Source organism: Oncorhynchus keta, unplaced genomic scaffold, assembly GCF_023373465.1.
Source record: "Oncorhynchus keta strain PuntledgeMale-10-30-2019 unplaced genomic scaffold, Oket_V2 Un_contig_20057_pilon_pilon, whole genome shotgun sequence".
Lineage (NCBI taxonomy): Eukaryota > Metazoa > Chordata > Actinopteri > Salmoniformes > Salmonidae > Oncorhynchus > Oncorhynchus keta.
In genome coordinates this window covers 208,638-227,992 of record NW_026281800.1, presented here as the reverse complement: position 1 = coordinate 227,992, position 19,355 = coordinate 208,638, and the positions used below count along the sequence as shown (strand labels likewise).

Here is a 19,355-nt window from a genome sequence, read left to right as displayed (position 1 = left end):
TCCCGACCGGTCATATTATACAGCGCCTGAATGGCGCAACGGTCTAAAACACTGCATAGCAGTGCAAGCTGTGTTGCTACAGATGCTGGTTAAATACCTGTGCCGCCCCCAAATGGGTGACCCATGAGATGATTGTAGGTTTATCTCCCTCTAAAAAGATAAATACATTTTAAAAAACTGCCTTTATTTACAAATTAGTCAAAGTCTCAGCCCATGTTCAAGAATGGCATTTTCCCTCGCTCATTTTACGTTATTTGAAAACTAAATAATCTCCAAAATATTGTTATTTTATAAACAAAGCGATTATTATTATTGTTATTATTATTAATGATGAATTTAGAATTATATAAAAGCCCATTGGATATTCTCACAGATATATCATTAACCCTGTTATTAGCAGGACAATATACAGTGGGGCAATAAAGTATTGTCAGCCATCAATTGTGCAAGTTCTCCCACTTAAAAAGATGAGAGAGGCCTGTAATTTTCATCATAGGTACACTTCAACTATGACAGACAAAATGAGAAAAAAAATCCAGAAAATCACATTGTAGGATTTTTAATGAATTTATTTGCAAATTATGGTGGATAATAAGTATTTGGTCAATAACAAAAGTTTCTCAATACTTTGTTATATACCCTTTGTTGGCAATGACAGAGGTCAAACATTTTCGGTAAGTCTTCACAAGGTTCACACACTGTTGCTGGTATTTCGGCCCATTCCTCCATGCAAATCTCCTCTAGAGCAGTGATGTTTTGGGACTTTCAACTCCCTCCAAAGATTTTCTATGGGGTTGAGATCTGGAGACTGGCTAGGCCACTCCAGGACCTTGAAATGCTTCTTACGAATCCACTCCTTCGTTGCCCGGGCGGTGTGTTTGGGATCATTGTCATGCTGAAAGACCTAGCCACGTTTCATCTTCAATGTCCTTGCTGATGGAAGGAGGTTTTCACTCAAAATCTCACGATACATGGCCCCATTCATTCTTTCCTTTACACGGATCAGTCGTCCTGGTCCCTTTGCAGAAAAACAACCCCAAAGCATGATGTTTCCACCCCCATGCTTCACAGTAGGTATGGTGTTCTTTGGATGCAACTCAGCATTCTTTGTCCTCCAAACACGACGAGTTGAGTTTTTACCAAAAAGTTATATTTTGGTTTCATCTGACCATATGACATTCTCCCAATCTTCTTCTGGATCATCCAAATGCACTCTAGCAAACTTCAGACGGGCCTGTACTGGCTTAAGCAGGGGGACATGTCTGGCACTGCAGGATTTGAGTCCCTGGCGGCGTAGTGTGTTACTGATGGTAGGCTTCGTCACTTTGGTCCCAGCTCTCTGCAGGTCATTCACTAGGTCCCCCCGTGTGGTTCTGGGATTTTTTCTCACCGTTCTTGTGATCATTTTGACCCCACGGGATGAGATCTTGCATGGAGCCCCAGATCGAAGGAGATTATCAGTGGTCTTGTACGTCTTCATTTCCTAATAATTGCTCCCACAGTTGATTTCTTCAAACCAAGCTGCTTACCTATTGCAGTATTTCAGTCTTCCCGGCCTGGTGCAGGTCTAAAATTTTGTTTCTGGTGTCCTTTGACAGCTCTTTGGTCTTGGCCATAGTGGAGTTTGGAATGTGACTGAGGTTGTGGACAGGTGTCTTTTATACTGATAACAAGTTCAAACAGGTGCCATTAATACAGGTAACGAGTGGAGGACAGAGGAGCCTCTTAAAGAAGAAGTTACAGGTCTGTGAGAGACAGAAATCTTGCTTGTTTGTAGGTGACCAAATACTTATTTTCCACCATAATTTGCAAATAAATTCATTAAAAATCCTACAATGTTATTTTCTGGAATGTTTTCTCTCATTTTGTCTGTCATAGTCATAGTCAAACTAAAACAATGTAACTTCTAATGGCAGCTTTATGCTTCGTTAATAAAATAATTATAAAAATACTCTCAAAATTACTATGATTATTTAGTTACGTATCCATAACTAATTACTATGGAAAAAAATATCACTGAATTAGAGAAATATCCTCCAATCCTCTATATGTAATTATTTACTGAGAGTTACATCATATTTTTGGATATACTGTAGGCGTAACATAGGCGACATGAGTCTCACTAGTGTTGAGTATTTGAACCCCAGTCTCCCGCGTGCCTGCATTCTCTAGTACAGCCACTATTGAAGGCTATCAAATGCTTCTCAAAGATGTCCTCTGGTGGTCAAACTAGCACTAACTATCATTAATGGTACCAGTCTTTCACACTTAAAAATAAATGACTTAAATGTAAATGTAAATGTAATAACGTGCCATAGAATTCTGCGGCACCGTGCAAGCTGTGCCGCAGTACGCTGCAACTTTTAAAGGACAAACCACTGTATATAGGGAATAGAGTGCCATTGGGGATGCACACAACTACAATATGGCTACCTGGCTGGCTTAGCATTCGTCAGCTGGGTGGGTGCATAGAGACAAAATAAAAACCCCATCCAGTATTTCCATCGGCTCAAATCAATGTATGTAACCTAATAACTGTAGCTCTCTGTAGAGCATATTGCTTTGGTTCTCAACAGACAGTTGCGATCTTTACTGTATTCACATTTTATTTATTCAGGGAAAACCCATTGAGACCAGGGTCTCATTCACAAGGGTGCCCTGATCACAGTAATACAACAATCAATATAATATGAAACAAAACAGCAATCAAAACAATGTTAAATAAAATTAATTTAGGGCTGACGCCAATTAGTTGACAGGTCAATTATTTGGTTGATAGGCTGTTTGTCGACCAAACTTTTTTTTGTGGAGCAGCAGTAGCAAATATATATATATATATATACAGAAGATATGTTTTTTTTATGGCACACGAGACGAGACACCTGTCTGATTCGTACCCATCTCAGTAAAGAGGCTGAGACAAAAACCATTGCGGAGGCTGTGTGGATGGCATGGTCCAAGAAGAAGAGTGTCTACAATGTACAATGCAAGTCTCTATAAATTGTACAATGCGCTCCCTCACGCCAATTTGTGCACATTCAATGTTTCATAACTTCATTGTGTGAATTGTTTGCCTTGATTGTTAGTCTCTATCAATTCCCCATTACATATATAACCAGTAGTAGCCTACATGTACCGTTAATTAATATGATTTCTAATATACTGTATAATGTTTGCTTGGTTATGATCATTTCTGTTAATGCATTCAATATACAGTTGAAGTCGGAAGTTTACATACACCGTACATTTAAACTACATTTTTCACAATTCTTGACATTTAATCCTAGTAAAAATTCCCAGTCTTAGGTCAGTAAGGATCACCACTTTATTTTAGCAACGTGAAATGTCAGAATAATAATAGAGAATTATTTATTTCAGCTTTTATTTCTTTCATCACATTCCCAGTGGCTCAGAAGTTTACATACACTCAATTCGTATTTGGTAGCATTGCCTTTAAATTGTTTAACTTGAGTCAAGCATTTCAGGTAGCCTTCCACAAGCTTCCCACAACAAGTTGGGTGAATTTTGGCCCATTCCTCCTTACAGAGCTGGTGTAACTGAGTCAGGTTTGTAGGCCTTCTCGCTCAAACACGCTTTTTCAGTTCTGCCCACAAATTTCCTATTGGATTGAGGTCAGGGCTTTGTGATGGCCACTCCAATACGTTGAAATTGTTGTCCTTAAGCCATTTTGCCACAACTTTGGAAGTATGGTTGGGGTCATTGTCCATTTGGAAGACCCATTTGCGACCAAGCTTTAACTGATGTCTTGAGAAGTTGCTTCAATATATACACATAATTTTCCATCCTCATTATGCCATCTATTTTGTGAAGTGCACCAGTCCCTCCTGCAGCAAAGCACCCCCACAACATGACACTGCCAACCCCGTGCATCACGGTTGGGATGGTGTTCTTCAGCTTGCAAGCGTCACCCTTTTTCCTCCAAACATAACGATTGTCATTATGGCCAAACAGTTCTATTTTTGTTTCCTCAGACCAGAGGACATTTCTCCAAAAAGTACGATCTTTGTCCCCATGTGCAGTTGCAAACTGTAGCCTGGCTTTCTTCTGGCGGTTTTGGAGCAGTGGCTTCTTCCTTGCTGAGCAGCCTTTCCGTTTATGTCGATATAGGACTCGTTTTACTGTGGATATAGATACTTTTGAACCTGTTTCCTCCAACATCTTCACAAGGTCCTTTGTTGTTGTTCTGGGATTGATTTGCACTTTTCGCACCAAAGTGCGTTCATCTCTAGGAGACAGAACGCATCTCCTTCCTGAGCGGTATGATGGCTGCTTGGTTCCATGGTGTTTATACTTGAGTACTATTGTTTGTACAGATGAACGTGGTAACTTCAGGCATTTGGAAATTGCTCCCAAGGATGAACCAGACTACAGAGGTCTACACATTTTTTTCTGGGGTCTTGGCTGATTTCTTTGGATTTTCCCATGATGGCAAGCAGAGGCACAGAGTTTGAAGCTCGGCCTTGTAATACATCCACAGGTACACCTCCAATTTACTTAAATGATGTCAATTAGCCTATCAGAAGATTCTAAAGCCATGATATAATTTTCTGGAATGTTCCAATCTGTTTAAAGGCACATTCAACTTAGTGTATGTAAACTTCTGACCCACTGGAATTGTCATACAGTGAATTATAAGTTAAATAATCTGTCTGTAAACAATTGTTGGAAATATTAATTGTATCATGCACAAAGTAGGTATCCTAACCGACTTGCCAAAACTATAGTTTATTAATAAGAAATTTGTTGAGTGGTTGAAAAATGAGTTTTAATGACTCCAGCCTAAGTGTATTTAAACTTCCGACTTCAACCTTATTATTATTCCAGTCTTTTACCGTTCCCATTGTCAGAGTGGACACGTTGTTTACAGAGCGCACAATCAATGCTACACAAGATTTGGTTCATTTTGTTTAATTTACGAGTTTTGTCAATTTAGTCACCGTCTTTCGTTTGGAGTGCTACTGTCAATGTTGAGTAAAGACATGCACCTGATTACGCATAGACGTAGGCCTATAGACTACCTGGCCTGTGCGCAAATGTAGGCATATAAATGTGCCTATTTGGGGATCTGATAGTATTTCTGATTGGCTTAACGCACCACCACTAATGAGCTGTGGAGCTTCTCAAAGTAATGTTTTCTTCACCTCAAACAGCAAGCAAATTAAGTCTTTAACATCCATTGAGAATGGCAATAGTTCCTCAATGTATTTGAAAAATCATTCCAGCACTCTCCCTTTAGATAACCACTCAGCGTGAAAGGGATAAAATACAATACTCTGATCCAGGGGAAACGTCATAAAATAAGTCTACCTGATGAGCTCGTATCTTTTGCCAAAATAGCCTACAGCTGTGTCTGTCCCGAGTTCACTGGAAAATCTGAGGGCCCTGAATATTTCATACAATGTTGCTAGCAAGAGCTTCTGGCTGGACCAGTTGATAGTTGATACAGTGTTTCAAGTTGATTTCAGACAGGCATGTATGTGATCCATAGGATATATTTTTTTTATCAGGATATTTTCTACCTGCAATGCAATGATTTTATTTGTTGGCTTTATATGTAGTCTATTTTTATATACAGTGGGGCAAAAAAATATTTAGTCAGCCACCAATTGTGCAAGTTCTCCCACTTAAAAAGATGAGAGAGGCCTGTCATTTTCATCATAGGTACACTTCAACTATGACAGACAAAATTAGAAAAATAATCCAGAAAAATCACATTGTAGGATTTTTTATGAATTTATTTGCAGATTATAATGGAAAATACATATTTGGTCAATAACAAAAGTTTATCTCAATACTTTGTTATATACCCTTTGTTGGCAATGACAGAGGTCAAACATTTTCTGTACTTGCACAATTGGTGGCTGACTAAATACTTTTTTTCCCCACTGTATGTAGTGGTGTAATGTTTAATATTTTGTTTTATATGTAATGTAAGTGCTTTAATGTTTGGACCCCAGGAAGAGTATCTGCTGCCTTGGCAACAGCTAATGGGGATCTTTAATAAATACAAATACAAATGACTTTAGGATGCAGTTAAGACATTGACTCCTTGTTTCTAACCTTTGACTTTTATGATTATGTTTCCAAACACATTTACAACAATTTGTCAAAGGCCAATTTGCAGTCTGTCGCTACCTCTTGAGGTGTCAAATTTACAAAAACACATTATTCAAATGTCTGTTCTTATTTTCATATTGCAACATTTAATTAGTGACCAGATCAGACTTTCCTACTACAGTATCCTCATCATTATCTCTTCTTCAATACACACTGATGTTTGTTCCATAACATCAGATTGTATCATACGCCAAGAGCCACAAATGAAAAGCAAAGCAGGCTACACCAAGACGGCCACACTTAATGCTCAATTGAATCTATCAATCAATGGCTTGAAAATTGCCATTGAGACCACTCCATGGGGGGAATTGGAGCATACCTCAAAATCAATGTTGATGAATTGTATATGTTTATCTAAGCCCACATTACATTACTTGAAACAGCAGGATAAACATGAGGATCTTGTATAGCCTATGCTTCAAATTAAACAACGTGAATAGTAACAATAATCAAATACTGTATTATTTATATTTAATCTAATTGTCTTTCCAATTAGACTTTGTAAACAATTACCGAAAGCCTATTGATGAAGAAGAGGTTGAACCTACTAGCCGTATAAAGTGCACTAAATAGAGAATAAGGTGTCATATGGCACGCAGCCCTACGTGGGTCTACTGTATCTCTTAGGAGGATAGCAGCACATTCTAACCTGCACGCAAATAAATGAATTGATTAATTGTTAAGTTGCTCTCGGCAGCACTTCTTCCCATTCATAGTGTTCAATAATTTAGCCCACAAGGTTACAGTCTTTCAAACCTTCTCTCTTAAGCTTTGTATGCATGCAATGGGCTGTTCAGTAACAACCTTTTGGCTAGTGCTTACTCGTGGATTGTACATCTTCCCTTTTTACCATGCTATACAGCTATACAGTATTCACCAGTATCATATGCAATAGGCTGTAAAGTAACACACATTTTGGCCCATGATGCCACCTCTTGGCATTGCACAGTATCCACTTCAGACATAGGCTATCTTCTTCGTAATATGTCATCATGTTGCCATCGACATAGGTGACATATACAGTACCAGTCAAAAGTTTGGACACACCTACTCATTCAAGGATTTTCTTTATTTTTACTATTTTCTACATTGAAAAATAATAGTGAAGACATCAAAACTACGGAAAAACACATGGAATCATGTAGCAACCAAAAAAAAGTGTTAAATATATTTGAGATTATTCAAAGTAGCCACCCTTTGCCTTGATGACAGCCTTGCACACTCTTGGCATTCTCTCAACCAGTTAATGAGGTTGTCACCTGGAATGCATTTCAATTATTTGAATAACAGGCGTGCCTTGTTAAATGTTAATCTGTAGAATTTCTTTCCTTCTTAATACATTTGAGCCATTCAGTTGTGTTGTGACAAGGTAGGGGTGGTATACAGAAGATAGCTCTATTTGGGCCAAGTCCATACTTCTATGGAGGATAAGTTCATGAGAGTTATCTGCACCTCAGATTGCAGCCCAAATAAATTCAGTAACAGACACATCTCAACATCAACTGTTCAGAGGAGACTGCATGAATCAGGCCTTCATAGTCGAATTGCTGCAAAGAAACCACTACTAGAGGACACCAATAAGAGACTTGCTTGGGCCAAGAAACGTGAGCAATGGACATTAAACCCGTGGAAATCTGTCCTTTGGTCTGAGTCCAAATGAGAGATTTTTGGTTACAACCGCTGTGTCTTTGTGAGACGCAGTGTAGGTGAAAGGATGATCTCTGCATATGTGGTTCCCACAGTGAAGCATGGAGGAGGTGGGATGGTGTAGGGGTGCTTTGCTGGTGACACTGTTAGTCATTTATTTAGAATTCAAGGCACACTTAACCAGCATGGCTACCACAGCATTCTGCAGCGAAATGCCATCCCATCGGGTTTGCATTTATTGGGACTATCATTGGTTTTTCAACAGGACAATGACCCAACACACCTCCCAGCTGTGTAAGAGCTATTTGACCAAGAAGGAGAGTGATGGAGTGCTGCATCAGATGACCTGGCCTCAACAATCACCCAACCTCAACCCAATTGACATGGTTTGGGATGAGTTAGACCACAGAGTAAAGGAAAAGCAGTCAACAAATGCTCAGCATGTCACGGCTGGCTGAAGGACTGGACCAAGGTGCAGCATGGTAAGCGTACATTTGAACTTTATTTCAAAATGACGCCAACAAAACGAAGAACAAAAAAACAACCGTGAAGCTTTGGGCTATGTGCCCTGAACAAAGACAAACCGTGACGCTTTGGGCTATGTGCCCTGAACAAAGACAAACCGTGAAGCTTTGGGCTATGTGCCCTGAACAAAGACAAACCGTGACGCTTTGGGCTATGTGCCCTGAACAAAGACAAACCGTGACGCTTTGGGCTATGTGCCCTGAACAAAGACAAACCGTGACGCTTTGGGCTATGTGCCCTGAACAAAGACAAACCGTGAAGCGTTGGGCTATGTGCCCTGAACAAAGACAAACCGTGACGCTTTGGGCTATGTGCCCTGAACAAAGACAAACCGTGAAGCTTTGGGCTATGTGCCCTGAACAAAGACAAACCGTGACGCTTTGGGCTATGTGCCCTGAACAAAGACAAACCGTGACGCTTTGGGCTATGTGCCCTGAACAAAGACAAACCGTGAAGCGTTGGGCTATGTGCCCTGAACAAAGACAAACCGTGACGCTTTGGGCTATGTGCCCTGAACAAAGACAAACCGTGACGCTTTGGGCTATGTGCCCTGAACAAAGACAAACCGTGAAGCGTTGGGCTATGTGCCCTGAACAAAGACAAACCGTGACGCTTTGGGCTATGTGCCCTGAACAAAGACAAACCGTGACGCTTTGGGCTATGTGCCCTGAACAAAGACAAACCGTGAAGCGTTGGGCTATGTGCCCTGAACAAAGACAAACCGTGAAGCGTTGGGCTATGTGCCCTGGACAAAGACAAACCGTGAAGCTTTGGGCTATGTGACCTGAACAACTACAAAGTTAACTTCCCACAAAACAGGTGGGGGGAAAAGGGTACCTAAGTATGGTTCTCAATCAGAGACAACAATAGACAGCTGTCCCTGATTGAGAACCATACCAGGCCAAGACATAGAAATACAAAACATAGAAAAAAGGACATAGAATGCCCACCCACGTGACACAGCATATGTGGAAACTCCTTCAAGGGTATTAGAAAAGGATTCCAGGTGAAGCTGGTTGAGAGCAAAGCTGTCTTCAAGGCAAAGGGTGGCTATTTCGAAGAATCCAAATAATTTGTTTAACACGTTTTTGATTACAACATGATTCCATATGTGTTATTTCATAGTTTTGATGTCTACACTATTATTCTACAATGTAGAACATAGTAAAGATAAATAAAAACCCTTGAATGAGTAGGTGTCCAAACTTTTGACTGGTACTGTAAAACTATAATGGTTGAAGGCCACTATTTTGACATATTCTAACGAGACCTTGTTTTCTCATTGTACCAAGATCACCACAACAACTTAATGGCTATACAGTATATTGACCACCTTAAAACGGATGATTGTCTCATTCACATAGCATAACACAACTCAGTAAGAAGCTCCCATTCATATATTGACAACTCCAAAACAATCAGTGTGTTTTGCTGTGTTCAAATTTCAAGCACCTGTTACTGTATCAATAATGTATTCAATCTCTTGAGATTCAATCTCATGAGATCTCTCACATCTCATCATGCATTGTGCAATAATATGTCAGGTGGTCCATTCATTCATGATCTTTCTGGACTAGTTTGTAAATGTGCACTTATATAACAGAGATGCATTGATGCAAAGTCATTCTGTAGAGTCCATAGCCCACACAAGGTTCAGCTGACATCTGAGAGTGGGTGCATAGGCCTATCTATAAAGTCCTGGCTGAATGGTCTACCGTTTAAATTGATCAAATGTAAGTTAAATGTAGCCAGGCCCAGATCTAGCCTTAAGTCCTATCGTGATGCCTTATAAACGCGAAATAATATAGCATTCATTGATGTATTGACATGTTTATATTGCAATATTGTTGCTATTATATTCTCAATTGTTGATAGGCCTACATACTAACACATCAGCCTCGTGATAATGAAAGGGATGTTATGAAATGTCGGTGCATGTATAGGCAGGACCATCAATCAAGGGTAGAAAAAAACATCCTCGTGGACAACAACATTTGTGTCCTGCATCAATAACATATCAAATCAACACCTAATTAATTCCATCCCTGACCACATATTTATAACAAACACTGGACAAGTCAAATCAAAAGAGGTTTTGTTATTGTCGCTGTCGCGTTCTAAGACTGAAAGAAACACCATTAGTCGACGTCATTAACCTTAGAGCAATAATCATCACCCCATCCGTCAGCAGGTTCCCGCTGCATCAACATCACTGTTCCACCACACCGAGCAAACATACCATTCCGTGCCAGCTGACGACGATCCTAGGCCGGTGACAGTTCTGTTCAAAACATTCCGACGAGAGACATTTAACGACTTAGCACGCACAGAAAAATAAAAGTGAACATGGAGATAACTAGAAATAAATGCAGCGATGGAAGAAAAAAAATACCGGTATAGCCTAGAAATTACGATTGCAATGCTGAATCACTCCCCGTTTACCGTCTTGTAAGCATTATGCTGCAAGATGCTGGCTGTACCATTGGGAACGTACCAGAAAGGAGGAGGGACAGAAAAAAGAACGGGGTTAGGGAAAGAAATTGCTATGGCAACCTAAGGGAGCACATGTGACGTCATACCCAAAGCATAGCCGGGAATGGATGGGAGGGGTGTGCATGAAGGAGAGAAGCTCGAGCTTCCCTCTCTCTGATCCTGCGACGTCCTGCCAGTGCGCTCAAGATATGCGGGGAGGCGGTCAGGCGCGCTTAAGATTCCACCCTCTGGCCATATCATAGGTCTCACTCACTCATTCCACACACAGCTTTCCCTTTTGAGTTTATAAACATTAAAGGATGCATTGCACACACATAAAAATATTTTAAAGGAATACTGATTTAATATATTTTTTACCAGGTAAATTGAATGAGAATGCATTCACATTTACAGCAACAACCTGGGGAATAGTTACAGGGGAGAGGAATGAGCCAATTGGAAACTGAGGATGATTAGGTGGCAATGATGGTATGAGGGCAAGTTTGGGAATTTAGCCAGGACACTGGGATTAAGACCCCTACTTTTACAATAAGTGCCATGGGATCTTTAGTGACCACAGAGAGTCAGGACACCCATTTAACGTCCCATCCGAAAGACAACACCCTACACTGGCACACAATATATTCAATGGTGATGTAGCCTACCTACTGTCTTCCTTCCAAATGAACATTGTACCGAGATCCCTTGAACAAGCACACATTTGCAAATCTGATAGTATTTGCAATTATTATTTTTTTACCACTAGAGGGCAAATAGTGAGCTAGAACCAGGTGACCTAGCCCAAACTGAGGAATGAAGTCCTTGATGCTAAATTACTTCCTGCCTATAGTTGATGTGTTAGTGCTCATCGTTGTTATTTTTAACTGCTATGCTAAAAAGGCTTTTGTTGATCATATAGATACTTCTGAGAGACATATAGGGATATGGGCATCACACAATACAACTGGGGTCCCCAATTCACCCATGGGCCGAATTTTCCTTGAGCGGATTATTTGGGGGCTGGAACATAGATATAAATCATTTGGAAACTGCAGATTTACTGCAAGAAACCCAAACTGATCAAGTATTATTTGCACTATAACGGTGACAAACAGTGCCTACAAACTGTTAGGGCCTACATAAAGCTGTCCCTCTAGTAGAGTCCCAACAGCAGTCCCAACACCTTACCACTGCTACACCTGGCTATCAGCGGAGCATTGTCTGGCAGCGAAACAGTTAATTCAGCCTCATATACTGCCTTTTAAAAAATCCTCATGACACAAATATTAATTTCCACAAAGTTTGCTGCTTCAGTGTCTTTAGATATTGTCAGATGTTACTATGGAATACTGAAGTATAATTACAAGCATTTAATAAGTGTCAAAGGCTTTTATTGACAATTACATGAAGGTGATGCAAAGAGTCAATATTTGCAGTGTTGACCCTTCATTTTTAAGACCTCTGCAATCCGCCCTGGCATGCTATTAATTAACTTCTGGGCCACATCCTGACTGATGGCAGCCCATTCTTGCATAATCAATGCTTGGAGTTTGTCAGAATTTGTGGGTTTTTGTTTGTCCACCCGCCTCTTGAGGATTGATCACAAATTCTCAATGGGATTAAGGTCTGGGGAATTTCCTGGCCATGGACCCCAAGTATCGATATTTTGTTCCCCGAGCCACTTAGTTATCCCTTTTGCCTTATGGCAAAGTGCTCCATCATGCTGGAAAATGCATTGATCGTCACCAAACTGTTCCTGGATGGTTGAGAGAAGTTGCTCTCGGAGGATGTGTTGGAACCATTCTTTATTCATGGCTGTGTTCTTAGGCAAAATTGTGAGTGAGCCCACTCCCTTGGCTGAGAAATAACCCCCCACATGAATGGTCTCAGGGTGCTTTACTGTTGGCATGACACAGGACTGATGGTAGTGCTCACCTTGTCTTCTCCGGACAAGCTTTTTTCCAGATGCCCCAAACAATCGGAAAGGGGATTCATCAGAGAAAATGACTTTACCCCAGCCCTCAGCAGTCCAATCCCTGCACCTTTTGTAGAATTTCAGTCTGTCCCTGATGTTTTTCGTGGAGAGAAGTGGCCTCTTTGCTGCCCTTCTTGACACCAGGCCATCCTTCAAAAGTGTTCGCCTCACTGTGCGTGCATATGCACTCACACCTGCCTGCTGACATTCCTGAGCAAGCTCTGTACTGGTGGTGCCCTGATCCCGCAGCTGAATCAACTTTAGGAGACGGTCCTGGCACTTGCTGGACTTTCTTGGGTGCCCTGAAGCCTTCTTCACAACAATTGAACCACTCTCCTTGAAGTTCTTAATGATAACTGGTTGATTTAGGTGCAATCTTACTGGCAGCAATATCCTTGCCTGTGAAGCCCTTTTTGCTCAAAGCTATGATGACGACACGTGTTTCCTTGCAGGTAACCATGATTGACAGAGGAAGAACAATGATTCCAAGCACCACCCTCCTTTTGAAGCTTCCAGTCTGTTATTCAAACTCAATCAGCATGGCAGAGTGATCTCAAGCCTTGTCCTCGTCAACACTCACAACTGTGTTAACGAGAGAATCACTGACATGATGTCAGCTGGTCCCTTTGTGGCAGGGCTGAAATGCAGTGGACGTGATTTTTTGGGATTCAGTTCATTTGCATATTGTAAAGTGACTGTTCTACTGGATGTCATAAGGTGAATGCACCAATTTGTAAGTCGCTCTGGATAAGAGCGTCTGCTAAATGACTTAAATGTAAATGTAAATGTATTAATTTGCCTATAACTAATCATAATTACATTTATTTTGACATAAAAAAGAGAATACTTCAAAATGAGAAGATCCTGCCATGGAAAAGACAAAGTGAAAAGGAAGGGAAATAATTCACACCGTGTAGCAGGACACTTTCACCTGTGGGGTCTTTGTAATGCAGGTTTAATAGTTATATTTTCAATAATGAATGGTTAGCTGTTATGTGACAATTAGGTCGAAAACTCTATTGTATTTTTTGGTGTAGATGGCCAAGGTAGTTGCACAGAACTTTCCCAACATCTCCTCCAAAATTGATATAGAACCTTCACAAAAACACATGAAGTAACTGTGAAAAGAAATGGCTGAGGATATACTAAAAATGTCTGGTATGTAATGACATTTAATTCTAAGTAAATGCAAATTCTTTATTTTTATGTAGCTGTGTGGGACAGCCATATGTTCAGTTCATGCCTATGATTTCAGATTTCAACAAGCCAACAACTGCTTCATGTGTGCCACTGATAAAGAACCTGGATGTGGCACAAAGACTTACTGGGTTAGTAACTTTATTTAACATGTTTATAATCTTTTGACAACAGTGACACATGTAAGACATTTTATGAAATAACAAAATGGATGGCTAATTCGTCATTCTGCATTGATATTTGATATTATTTATAACGTGTTATGCTTTGTTTTGTTTTAGATTGAATGTTTTGCATGCCAACGGTAGTTCTATTTGCTGTGCCTAGGAATGAAGACAAAGGAGTTCAACAGAGTAAAGAACACAAACTGGAAGTGCAGTCTTTGTTGTTGAAAATGTATGCTATTCCCCATCCACACCGAAGAGGCTCTGAAATGTACATCAACCAGGGATAAAGAAAAAGTTAACACTAAAATGTTTTGTACTTATTTGAAGTAAAGTTTCAGATGAAAATTGACAAACTAAAGGGTGAGCAATGTGTAGGCCCACTGAGTGGACATTCTGAACCTTGTTTGAAGTCATTAGGTCACATGACCAAGGAGCTATTGATATTTTTAATTTTAAAAAAAATCATGGAAAATCATGTGAGTGTTAGGGATCTCATCCTCCTCTTCTGAGGAGGAGAAGCGAGAAGGATCAAAACGCAGCGTGGTAAGTGTCCATAATGTTTATTTTACAACATAAACTTAACACTACGAAATACAAAACAATAAACGTGAAATGAACAAAACAGTCCCGTGTAGCGACAAACACTGACACGGAAGACAAACACCCACAAACCAAAAGTGAAACCCAGGCTACCTAAGTATGATTCTCAATCAGGGACAACAATTGACAGCTGCCTCTGATTGAGAACCATACTAGGCCGAACTCACAAAACATAGAAAAACAAACGTAGACTGCCAACCCCAACTTACGCCCTGATCATACTAAAACACAGACAAAAACAAAGGAACTAAGGTCAGAACATGACAGTGAGATGAAAATTGACAAACTAAAAGGTGTGCAATGTGTAGGCCCACTGAGTGGACATTCTGAACCTTGTTTGAAGTCATTAGGTCACATGACCAAGGAGCTATTGAAATTCAAATGTAAATAAAAGTGTGTACTAATTCAACTAGGAATACAATAAACATTTCCACACGTTTATTAGCTTTAGAAAGCAAATTAATGTCCAAATCGTGTAAACAACACCTGTGCAATGTTGTGTGCAATTCTTCCATCATCATGACACTTATTGAAGACTGTGGCTCAAGTGGTTTGAAAGCTATTGGAGGTTTGAAAGAGCGAATATACGTTGAATATCCAACTTGAAACGGTCTTTACCTCAGTTGTTGGTCAATGTGCGAATCACTCTTCCTAGCGTATTTTCAGAAGGTAGAAAGAAAGTGAACTGACGGTTCGTAACGTTTGAATCAATTATATGACCAATGCTACATTTTGATCGATTCGGTGTCTCGCGGACCGATGCACTTGTATCTTAAAAGCATTTTAACCACCCCAAGTACCATACCGGTTCACTTTTTATGTGTTCGGTTCTGTTTCGATTTAGCACACTTTGGGTTAGCTGTGTGGATCAACTGTTTTGAGGTCTCCCGACAGCTGCTTGATCCAATAGAACATTTGTGGGCAGAACTGAAAAAGCGTGTGTGAGCAAGGAGGCCTACAAACCTGACTCAGTTACACCAGCTCTGTCAGGAGGAATGGGCCAAAATTCACCCTTCAACTTATTGTGGGAAGCTTGTGGAAGGCTACCCGAAACATTTGACCTAAGTTAAACTATTTAAATGCAATGCTACCAAATACAAATTGAGTGCATGTAAACTTCTGAACCACTGGGAATGTGATGAAATAAATACAAGCTGAAATAAATAATTATCTCTATTATTCTGACATTTCACATTCTGAAAATAAATCGGTGATCCTAACTGACCTTAAACAGTGGATTTTTACCAGGATTAAATGTCAGAAATTGTGAAAACCTGAGTTTAAATGTATTTGGCTTAGGTGTATGTAAACTTCTGACTTCAACTGTAATTTCTTCCTCAATCTAAGCAATACCCCATAATGACAAAGTAAATAGTTTAAAAAAAAAACATGTTTGCAAAAAATAAAATGGAAATATCACATTTACATACGTATTTAGACCCTTTACTTTGTACTTTGTTGAAGCACCTTTGGCAGCAATTACAGCCTTGATCTTCTTGGATAGGACACTACAAGCTTGGCACACCTGTATTTGGGTGGTTTCTCCCATTCACCTCTACAGATCCTCTCAAGCGCTGTCAGGTTGGGTGAGAAGGGTCGTGGCAGAGATATTTTCAGGTCTCTCCAGAGATGTTAGATCGGGTTCAAGTCCGGGCTCTGGCTGGGCCACTCAAAGGGGCCACTCAAGGACATTCAGAGATTTGTCCCGAAGACATTCCTGTGTTATCTTGGCAGTGTTCTTAGGATCGTTGTCCTGTTGGAAGGTGAACTTTCGCCCCAGTCTGAGGTCCTGAGCGCTCTGGAGCAGGTTTTCATCTTTCCCTTGATTTGACCTTCAATGCTGCAGACATTTTTTGGCACCCTTCCCCAGATCTGTGCCTCGACACAATCCTGTCTCAGAGCTCTGCGGACAATTCCATGGCTTGGTATTTGCTCTGACATGCACTGTCAACTGTGGGACCTTATATAGACAGGAGTGTGTTCCATATCATGTCTAATCAATTGAATTGACCACAGGTGGACTCCAATCAAGTTATAGAAACATCTCAAGGATGATCAATGGAAACAGGATGCACCTGAGCTCAAATTGGAGTCTCATAGCAAATGTCTGAAAACTTATGTAAATAAGGTACTTGTTTTTACTTTTAATAAATGAGCAAGCATTTCTAAAAACCTGCTTTCACTTTGTCATTATGAGGTAGTAGTTTGTAGATTGTAATCAGGAACATTTTTATTAATCCATTTTAGATTAAGGCTGCAACGAAATGTGTAAAAAAGGAAGGATTCTGAATACTTCCCGAATGCACTGTATGCTTAGTTTAATACAGAGAAAACAAACTTAAAGATACCAAAAACGATTTAGTCCACTCAATGTGTTTAAATATCATGTGGCTGTCCATGGTACTGATTTCAGTCTGTGTGTATGTGTGTGCCCGCAAGTAAAGCAAGAACTGTTGACTCACCCTACTTAAGACTAGTTGATCGCCATTGCCATCCTCCCCTTTCATGTTGGCAAAACGGTCTGTGGCACTGTCATACAGTACACTTTTAGTTTTTGTTGTCATAGGCTACCTAGCTAAAATGCTTGCTAGCCTAACTTCCTCGCATGGACAACAATGAACCAGCTAAGTTATCTAGCTAGTTACCGTGTGCCTACTAGGGTACATATTAAACTTCAAATCGTCTCAGGCCAACACAACATATTGTTTAAAAAAACATGTTTTGAACTTTTCTCCCTTTTTCTCCCCAATTTCGTGGTTTCCAATTGGTAGTTACAGTCTTGTCCCATCGCTGCAACTCCCGTATGGACTCGGGAGAGGCAAAGTTCGAGAGCCATGCGTCCTCCGAAACACAACAAGTGCAAGTTCACTAGCTAAATTGCCATAAATGTTTAATGGTTTTTGACCTGTTTCCAAATTAATGTAATTGGTTCAGAGTTTGTTTTGATATTTTAACCTACGTGTCGTGATCGCGTTTGGTATAGGGTGACAAAATACATTTTTGCACGATGGCGCACGCACGCAGCTGGTTTGGGTTCCGTGTTAGACCACTGCACCACTCGAGAGGCCAACATATTAATTTATGGTTAGATTGAAATCGCAGTCATAATCATTGGCCAGCACAAATAATTAAGTCAAAACCACAAGTCCCCATATCCATCCATGGCTTAAGAAAGTGACGATATAGCAAGCTTGCTACTGCAGGACAACACAAGCAGACCAATCTTATAGAAACAGAAAGGGGGCATTGCATATTTTTTACATATATATATTTTTCTTACTTCTGAGGTAAACCTGTGCAAACATGAAACATAAACAAAGCTATGAGTTCAATTTGCAGAAAATGTAATACAATAATATTTAAAGTATTCCAGTTGTAAACCTTTTCAAACTAACTTCTTCAAGCATTATCCAGACAGTCTGTATGTTTCTCAGTTCACCATGCAACAATTCACTGCCTCCGTCTTCACAAGTTCCGTGCCAGGAACACCAGCCTATTGACAGTTTCTGGCTGCAAAGTTGCCCTGTGGCCTGTGACCACATTGACCCCAGTGCTAAATGCTCTCTCAGAGAGCAAACTTGTGGCAGGGATGCATATGTATTTCTTTGTCAGACAACTCACTTGTGGGAAGTTGGATGCTTGAACTCGCCACCACTCCAAAGGATCAGCCTCACTGTCTGCTGCCATCAGAGTGTAGCTGTCCAGCTCTTGCTCGATGACCTGTCTCTGGGTTCTTAAGGCAGGTGCATTACTGGTTTCCTAAAGAAGCTCCAAAGGCATATCTTGGAATTCTTTGCTGATTGTGGAGCAGTGACAGCTTCTTTCTCTCTCTCTGGTTCTCTTCAAGAGAGAAGTCTCCCATGGCTGTGTTCCCTCCCTCCCGTTTTTTTGAGTTCCCAGTTGTCTTGAACACTCTGAAGTTGGAGATGTACAAGTTCCCAGTAGTTTTGAATGCTACATATGGGAAGTGCACTTCAATTACCAGTTGAGAAATCTCAATTGTAGCCCTTCTTAATTGTGGCCATCAAAACAGTTTAAGACACGATTGCAATTAGAATTGTTGCCCAATGTTTGGGCTTATACAGTAAAAGCACGTTTCGCACCAGCAGCAATGAACAAGCGGTTTGGGGAGCTGTGGCAGCACTCGTGGTACATCGACTGGTATGTCATTAAATTAATAGGCTAACAACAATTGGCTGGCACCAACTTTATTTAAAATCAGATTTTCTTTTTATTGGTCAAAAGGCAGCTATTACCGGCTAATGGAAACCCTGGACCAGAGCCTTCTGGGCCCTGGTCAAAAGCAGTGCACTATATGGGGAATAGGGTGTCATTTTATCACACATCCACACATCCAGTGTATCACACATCCAGTGTGATAAACCCCAGTTGCTGGGCAGGGGTGACAAAGGTTTACTTTTAAATCAACATTCACAAGGCCGCAGGGCCAGAAGGATTACCAGGATGTGTACAACGAGCATGCGCTGACCAACAGTGTCTTCACTGTTATTTTCAACTTCTCCCTGTCGGAGTCTGTAATACCAACATGTTTCAAGAAGACCATAACAGACCCTGTGCCCAAGAACACTAAGGTAACCTGCCTAAATGACTACCGACCCGTAGAGCTCACACCT

The 19,355-nt window shown here is 40.5% G+C and overlaps 1 protein-coding gene across 10 annotated transcripts in view; it reads right to left on the bottom strand.

Annotated features, from left to right (window-relative positions):
• The window catches only part of LOC118387819 (mitogen-activated protein kinase 10), an 84,842-nt gene extending 74,018 nt beyond the window's left edge, over positions 1-10,824 (bottom strand). For 6 of the 10 annotated variants that reach the window (XM_035776563.2, XM_035776558.2, XM_035776560.2 and 3 more), the window contains exon 1: positions 10,550-10,823. Coding sequence is in view for 8 of the 10 variants with exons in the window: in XM_035776558.2 (XP_035632451.1) it covers positions 10,550-10,552 (3 nt within the window). In the remaining 2 variants the exon portion in view is untranslated. Of the gene's footprint in view, positions 1-10,549 lie in introns of all 10 variants that reach the window. The other 4 variants (XM_035776559.2, XM_035776561.2, XM_035776562.2 and 1 more) reach the window with 2 other exon arrangements.
• Between the last annotated feature and the right edge of the window lie 8,531 nt (positions 10,825-19,355).